Source organism: Myotis davidii, unplaced genomic scaffold (genome assembly GCF_000327345.1).
Source record: "Myotis davidii unplaced genomic scaffold, ASM32734v1 scaffold72, whole genome shotgun sequence".
In the NCBI taxonomy this organism is placed as follows: domain Eukaryota; kingdom Metazoa; phylum Chordata; class Mammalia; order Chiroptera; family Vespertilionidae; genus Myotis; species Myotis davidii.
Genome location: NW_006284618.1, coordinates 7,141,462 through 7,149,144, shown reverse-complemented (window position 1 = coordinate 7,149,144; position 7,683 = coordinate 7,141,462). Strand labels below are relative to the sequence as shown.

Sequence of the window (7,683 nt, the reverse complement as noted above, 5' to 3'; positions counted from 1 at the left end):
GTCTTGCTTCAGTGGGGCTTTGGTGCTCACTGAGTCTGCCCCCTGAGTGTGTCCCTTATGGATCTGAGGAGTTGTAATCTGGATGGTCCCACTCTGACCTCTGGGTACACGAGCTCTTGGATCTCTAAAGAGGTGCTAATTTAGCATCTCCCTGAGGCTACCCAGCAGGAGCTATGGAGAGATCTACAGATTCCTCTTGTTTGGGGTTTGGAGGTGCCCAGATGAGGCCCAGCTGTGAAGCAATGCAAGCTGCTGTGGGGCCTTGAGCCTTCTCTTGGATGTTCTGGGTCTCACTGACCCAGGTTCAGTTTTTTAGGTAATTTTAGATCTCAAAGGGCCAGGGCATTCATATGCAAAAGCCTCTGCTCGAAGCTTGGGTGGGGCGGGGTCTCTGGGAATCAACAGGGCAGAGAAGGCAGCTATGGCTTGTCCTCAGTCCTACCCTAAGAGGCCCAAGGTCTCAGTGTCCCAGTAGTCATGGCAAGCACCTCTGAGAGAAAGCCGCCTTCGAGTTCTGCCCACTGCCAGACAGTCCAGTTTCTCCCCGTATGAGTCTGGGTCCCCAGAGACTCGCCCGGAACTGGAGTTAAGAGCCATTGGGAGCTTGAGACTCCCTCCCGATTGAAAAAGACAACTGCATTCTCCGTTGCCAGTCCTTTCCACGCGTGCGCCTCCGTAACTCTGTACTTTACTTCCGCACCTCCTCTGAGTCTCAGTGTGCTTTTCTCTTTCCTTCTAGTTGTAGAATTTCCACTCAGCCAGCCTTCCTGTGGTTCTGGATGATGTCCGTTTTGTCTTTTAGTTGTATTTTTGAAGTGGTTGTTCGAGGCAGCAATTTCAGGTGTTTACCTATGCCGCCATCTTGGTTTTCTATACTTATTTATTTAATATATTTTTATTGATTTCAGAGAGAAACGGGGAGGGAGACATAGAAACATCAATGATGAGAATCATGGATCTGCTACCTCCTGCAAGTCCCACACAGGGGATCAACCTGCAACCCAGGCCTGTGCCCTGAACTGGTAATCCAACAGTGACTTCTTGGTTCCTGGGTCCACGCCCAAGCACTGAGCATGCCGGCTGGGCCTGTATTATACTTGCAATCATTATTTTAGGATGTGTTCTTTCTACTTTAAAGAGAGCTGGATACAAAACAGCAGCCATGTCATGTGGGCAGCAGCCTCATGCATGTTGTTTACTAAATCTCTTGACTGCATCATTCTCTCGTGCTTGGTTTCATCTCGTGTTGTTTTGCACAGGAACACGCTGTGCAGGCGTGTAGCCAGGGGCCACAGGCTGGACCATGGAGCCCAGGCGTGTAGCAGGCGGTACCGTCCAGGCGTGTGGAGGTGCACTATCCTGTTCACACAAGGATGAAACCACCCAAGGATGCCACTCCTCAGAGTGAGCCCTCAGCGTTCTGTGCACACGACTGTGCTGACTGAATGTGACGGCCCTTCAGCACCAAGACAGCCGAGGGGAGGGGAGAGGGACTTTCACATTTACTGGGACAGTAATGATGTAGGGACACCTGCCATTCTTCCTGTTTAAGGAGACAGAACAGAAGAGCAGAAAGAGGGAGAGAAAACGAACACTTACTGGGCACCTATAGGCCTGGCTGGTGCTGGGACAACGTGTCCAGAACATTATCCCCTTCACTTCCCATTTTACTGAGTTTCCAGAGTGGACCAATTATTTTTAGATGCAAATACATCACCTTCGGCACATGCAATGGTTACGCTTTCTGACGCGAGGCCACCACAGAGAACGGCCTTCTGCCCGATACACGCCTTGCCCAGTGCGAGCCTCGTCGCTCACACCCAGCACAGGCTCTGGGAGGACACGGCATCAGCTCGGCAAGGAGGGTCCCCGCTTTCCGCGGGGGAGGGACAGCACAATAGTCTCTCGTTTTGCATCAACCACTAAATCTAAAATAATTCTGACAAAGAGGCCAGTTTTGATTTTACTTTCCTTCTACAGCTACAATAAGAACGAACATAAAACGAATGGCCCTGATGGACACTAATGTTACAAATGCCAAACACAACTAATATCTTACTGAGAAAATATAAAATATAACCCGTGATATGAAATTAAAGGCTGCAAGTCTTGAGTACCTGGTTTTCCAGAACAATCAATTAGGAAAAGAAAACCCCAAATACTCTAACCATTTTCCCCATATCCCTAAAATATAAGGTCTTTACATAAATTAAAACAGTGCATACTTCAAATACATACACAATACACACCAAAGAACTATAGTAGAAATCCTTAAATATTTTGAAGATTTAAACACAGAAGTATGAACTCTGCAAACAAAAATAACTCCTGAGGAGATCACGCTCACACTCGGGCACGGGGTTTACGTCACAAGCACAGGGAAAGTCATCCACTCTCAGGTGTGGCACGAGGTCACGTCACAAGCTCAGGGAAGGTCATCCACTCTCAGGTGTGGCAGGAGGGTCACGTCGCAAGCTCACGGAAGGTCATCCACTCTCAGGGGTGGCAGGAGGGTCACGTCGCAAGCTCAGGGAAGGTCATCCACTCTCAGGGGTGGCAGGAGGGTCACGTCGCAAGCTCAGGGAAGGTCATCCACTCTCAGGGGTGGCAGGAGGGTCACGTCGCAAGCTCAGGGAAGGTCATCCACTCTCAGGGGTGGCAGGAGGGTCACGTCGCAAGCTCAGGGAAGGTCATCCACTCTCAGGGGTGGCAGGAGGGTCACGTCGCAAGCTCAGGGAAGGTCATCCACTCTCAGGTGTGGCAGGAGGGTCACGTCGCAAGCTCAGGGAAGGTCATCCACTCTCAGGGGTGGCAGGAGGGTCACGTCGCAAGCTCAGGGAAGGTCATCCACTCTCAGGGGTGGCAGGAGGGTCACGTCGCAAGCTCAGGGAAGGTCATCCACTCTCAGGGGTGGCAGGAGGGTCACGTCGCAAGCTCAGGGAAGGTCATCCACTCTCAGGGGTGGCAGGAGGGTCACGTCGCAAGCTCAGGGAAGGTCATCCACTCTCAGGGGTGGCAGGAGGGTCACGTCGCAAGCTCAGGGAAGGTCATCCACTCTCAGGGGTGGCAGGAGGGTCACGTCGCAAGCTCAGGGAAGGTCATCCACTCTCAGGGGTGGCAGGAGGGTCACGTCGCAAGCTCAGGGAAGGTCATCCACTCTCAGGGGTGGCAGGAGGGTCACGTCGCAAGCTCAGGGAAGGTCATCCACTCTCAGGGGTGGCAGGAGGGTCACGTCGCAAGCTCAGGGAAGGTCATCCACTCTCAGGGGTGGCAGGAGGGTCACGTCGCAAGCTCAGGGAAGGTCATCCACTCTCAGGGGTGGCAGGAGGGTCACGTCGCAAGCTCAGGGAAGGTCATCCACTCTCAGGGGTGGCAGGAGGGTCACGTCGCAAGCTCAGGGAAGGTCATCCACTCTCAGGTGTGGGACGAGGTCACGTCGCAAGCTCACGTGAGGTCATCCACTCTCAGGTGTGGCAGGGGGGGCACGTCGCAAGCTCACAGAAGGTCATCCACTCTCAGGTGTGGCACGAGGCCACGTCACAAGCTCAGGGAAGGTCACCCACTCATGCAGCCGGGGTTCACGTCACAAGCACAGGGAATGAACGCTGAGGTCACTTGATGCAAGTAGGATGCTGATCCTCCAATGACATCGACACGGGTGGGAGCTTTGGGTCGCGTGGTAATAAATAGGTAATAAACATCTGCATGCACGGCGCACGGAGCGCCTATCTCTCTCCGTTGGAGAGTCTGTCTCCAGAGTCGTAGCGCGTGAGCGGCAGCCCCGGGGGCGGGGAGCCGGGGCTCTGCAGCAGGTGCGCCAGCAGCGCCACCTTGCCATCCACGTGCTCCTGCAGGGCGCGCAGCCGCTCGTCCAGGTAGTCCGTCAGCCTCCGCTCCATCAGCTCCAGGTTCTTACACAGAATCTTTTCCAAGTAGGAGCAGGCGGGCGGCTCTCCCATCCTAAAGGGAATGAAAGACCAAACATGACCCTGACCTCCAAACGGCAACAAAAGCCACTAGACAGCCAGCAGCAGCACACAGCCTGCTGCTTCCCCTGCAGCCCCGCACTGCTCTGAGTCCGTAGGCAAAGACTTACCCACCACCAAGGCCGCCTTCGCTGGGCGTGGGGACGTGTCCCGGCCACGCGGCGCTCTGAGCCCCACGGAGCCGGCGCACCTGCCCGCACACGTCCTGCAGGAGGGGCAGCAGCTCGGGGGCAGGGGCCGCGGGGCTGTCACTCGGCCTCTTTGGTAAGGAAGACGCCGCTGCGAGCTGAAGGTCGCTCCCCGGGAGAGGATGGCTCTGGGGCGCAGTGTCCCACTCTCCCAGGGGTGCGGGGTTCCCTCCTCCGGGGGGCCGTGCGTTCTCCTCCCCGGGAGCTGTCACGTCTTCTGTCCCGCGTCCCGAAGTCAGCCCGGCTCTGAGAGGCACAGGTGCGCAGGTTGGCCTGTCGCAGGTTCCCGAGGGCGCCGGGGCCCACAGGCCCAGCATCCGCCTGGAGGCAGCGCTCCCCAGAACCGCCTGCAGCTGCTCCCCCAGGGGAATGCAGCGCTGAGGGAACAGGGAATAGGGCTGTGAACAGCAATGACCAGAGGAAGTTTGCGGTAATTTAGAATCAGGCCCCGGGCATTCTCCACTGGGTCCCCGACACAGCCCTATGCAGGCAGCCACCATGACTGCACCAGCAGCTGAGGGGACCAGGTTCAACGTCGCCCGGCCAAGGCCGCACAGCTGGTGAGTGGGAACCAGGATGCGCCCCGGCGACCCGATTCCAGTCCGGGCTTGTCATCCCTTGACTGTGGGTTTTCCTCAAGAAAATGCGAAAACAAATACCAGCACACTTACTACAACTGCACGGGCAGAGTTAATAGTTCCTTCCTGACTCATGGAAGTAAACGTGGGCTCTCCACCGAGGCACAGGAAGGGGTAGTGTCCACAGAATTAAGTATCACCTGTCACTTCCCACGTGGTCGCCAACCTGGGGATGTCCCAGGACCCACAGGCATGGAGACGCCCGGCTGGAGGCGCCCATACTTCCCGCTTGTGCAGTGGGAAATCTGTGATGCCTGCAACGTCTAGACGTTCCGTGACGAACAAGAGCTCCTTTTGAGCTCCGTCTGCCTCAGTCGTTTGTAGGCCAATAGATTATGTTTTGGGTCCTCAACTCAACTGAATATATTTTCTCCCAGCAAACGGGGCCCGTCCCTCAGTAACATGAAATGACAACTATACGCAGGCACTTTGATACAGAGTCCCACCCCATCATCCCACATCGCTAACGCAAGCACAGAGCCTGCAATTCTGAACTTCAAGCACAGGAGATAAAAAGTAAACTTTCAAAAACCAGTAACCGCAGGCACCAGCAAAGCAGGGAGCGGCTGGGACCTCACAGCCCAGGGCCCTCAGGACGGGCCCCGCCCACGTTCACCCAAAGGCCCCAAACAGCCTGCTCACACCATCCACAGAGAGGAGGCCTGCTCATGGAACACCCAGGTTTACACGCAGTGAGGGGTGCCCCGGCTCACACGGCTTTTTCCAGGGGTCATTCCGCAGACCCTGTGCTAACACCTAGCACTCCCAGAGAACCAGCCTGTCCTGCAGGAATCGCTCCGTTACGACAGACGCCCCCGGGAGGACGTCTTTCATTGGCCCCAGTTTTGGGGTCTCCTTTCTTCCCCCGGGGGCTCCCCACACGTCCCCATATGTAATGAGTTAGCCCGGCGTGGGGAAAGCAGGTGACAACACACGTGCCGGGTGGGAGGACTCGTAAGCGGTCCACAGGCAGAGAACCCGCCAGGAGGAGTCACCGCAGGTGGGGAAGAGGGTGCTGCAGGGGGGGAGCACTGATTCACTCACTGTCCTTCTGAAAGGCCTGAATCCACGGCAAAGGAGCCACGTGACGTTTGGAATTAAACCAACAAACGAACACCCCAAACCTTGACACACGGCCGACAAATGCACTCTGCCGTCCTAGCCGCATCCTGCTCCCCTGGCTCTGGAGGTTTCATTACAATGATTTTATGGGAAAAAGGTGTGAAAAGTCAGGGCAACAAAAACAGTGTGGGCAACTGAGCTTAAAAGTGAGCAAACGTCACACTTCCTCTCCTCTTCCTCGGCTCCCGCCCTCCCACGGCCCCAGGGCCCGGGACTCGGGAGCCCCTTGACGACAGGCTGCAGGGACCCGGCCTGGAGCGGCTCCCGGCGCCAGCAGGGCCTCAGTCCCTGAGCAGCTGCTCATCAACATGAGCGGAATGAGGGAGGGAGGGAAGGAGCTCCTGGAGAGCTGTGACCTCTGCTTTTTCCAGAGACTAGATCTACACAGCGCTATTTTCCATCAGTAAGGAATGACAGGTCACGTCAATAATAAAAGTGCAAAGGAAAGTTTAAATCGCTCCATCCTATATAATGAAAGGCCAGCGACCGTAACTGCGTAACGACCAGGACGACCAATTGACCAGTCGCTATGAGGTGCATTGACCACCTCTCGGTCCCTCCCCCAAGCCCACAGGCTCCGATCGCTGCATGGCCAACGGGGAACGAAGGGGAACCAAGGGGAACTGGGGTGGTGGTGACAAGGGGAACCAGGGTGGTGCTGGCAGGGGGAACCGGGGTGGTGGTGGCAGGGGGAACCGGGGTGGTGCTGGCAGGGGGAACCGGGGTGGTGCTGGCAGGGCAGGACTGGGGACTGGGGAGCGGGCGGAAGATGGCCCGGATCTCAGGCTAGGCCTAGGGACCCTGCCCGTGCATGGTTTCGTGCAGCGAGCCCCTAGTGTCCTTATAAAAAGCCACCGTTTACCGTTTACAGGCGTCTGGAAAAGAGCCCCTCCACGTACCTGCTGCTGGAACCTGACCATACTCATCAGCTGCTGAGCTCCAGGGGACAGCGAGGACCCCATGGCCTCCACCATGGCGTGGACCCTCTCGAGGTCCACCCTGGACCCCAGAGCAGGAGAGCTTGTGGGAGACTTTGCTGGGACGGGTCGCACGTGCACCACAACTTTACTGACGAACACACACGGCTTTTCACCAAAGGAGAGCAACTGGCATAAAACAGAAGTTAGGAAAGGAACAATATGGAACAACAATCGCTACTTACGGTCACTTCCTGCTGTGACCTAAGTAACAGTGAAGCAGTCAAGAGTCTAAAAGTTCACTTAGGTTTCGCTAGAATAGTTAGAGTCTAAAAACTACTCAGAACCATTGAAATAAAAAATGTTAAACTACACAATCACACGTACAATGACATTTTACATACTTAGATGAGGAATCAAAGATAAACCATAGCAATCTGTCCGCTTAATGTACTGCAAGTTGCTTTAATATTATGAATACAGAGCAGGGTCGGCCAGAGCCCAGGCAGTGTTTGCTGAAATAGTAAATTTTGTGCAATGCTTTATGCTGCCCCACTTCGTCCACACTTTAAACCAAACCACGTTCCCTGTGGTCCGGACAACACAGCCGCCCAGTGAGAGGGAACAGGCTCTAGACTCAGACAGACAGGCGCTCAGCAAAGGCTCTGCTACTACTCTCCCTTGGTGTGTGTGTGTGTGTGTGTGTGTGTGTGTGTGTGTGTGTGTATGTGTGCAGTGATGGATCTGCTACCCTGCATGTGTGTGTGTGTGTGCAGTGATGGATCTGCTACCCTGCATGTGTATGTGTATGTGTGAGTGTGTGTGGGTGTGT

General features: G+C 55.4%; 1 protein-coding gene across 2 annotated transcripts in view; it reads right to left on the bottom strand.

Moving 5' to 3' along the window:
* Positions 1 to 3,466: 3,466 nt before the first annotated feature.
* Positions 3,467 to 7,683, bottom strand: part of LOC102755229 (chromosome unknown open reading frame, human C10orf88) — a 6,947-nt gene continuing 2,730 nt past the window's right edge. For both annotated transcript variants that reach the window (XM_006754944.2, XM_015557209.1), the window contains exons 3-5: positions 6,834 to 7,040; positions 4,097 to 4,551; positions 3,467 to 3,960 (exon numbers count right to left, since the gene is read on the bottom strand). In XM_006754944.2, the coding sequence (XP_006755007.1) occupies positions 3,726 to 3,960; positions 4,097 to 4,551; positions 6,834 to 7,040 (897 nt within the window). In that variant the 3' untranslated portion in view covers positions 3,467 to 3,725. The remainder of the gene's footprint in view (positions 3,961 to 4,096; positions 4,552 to 6,833; positions 7,041 to 7,683) is intronic.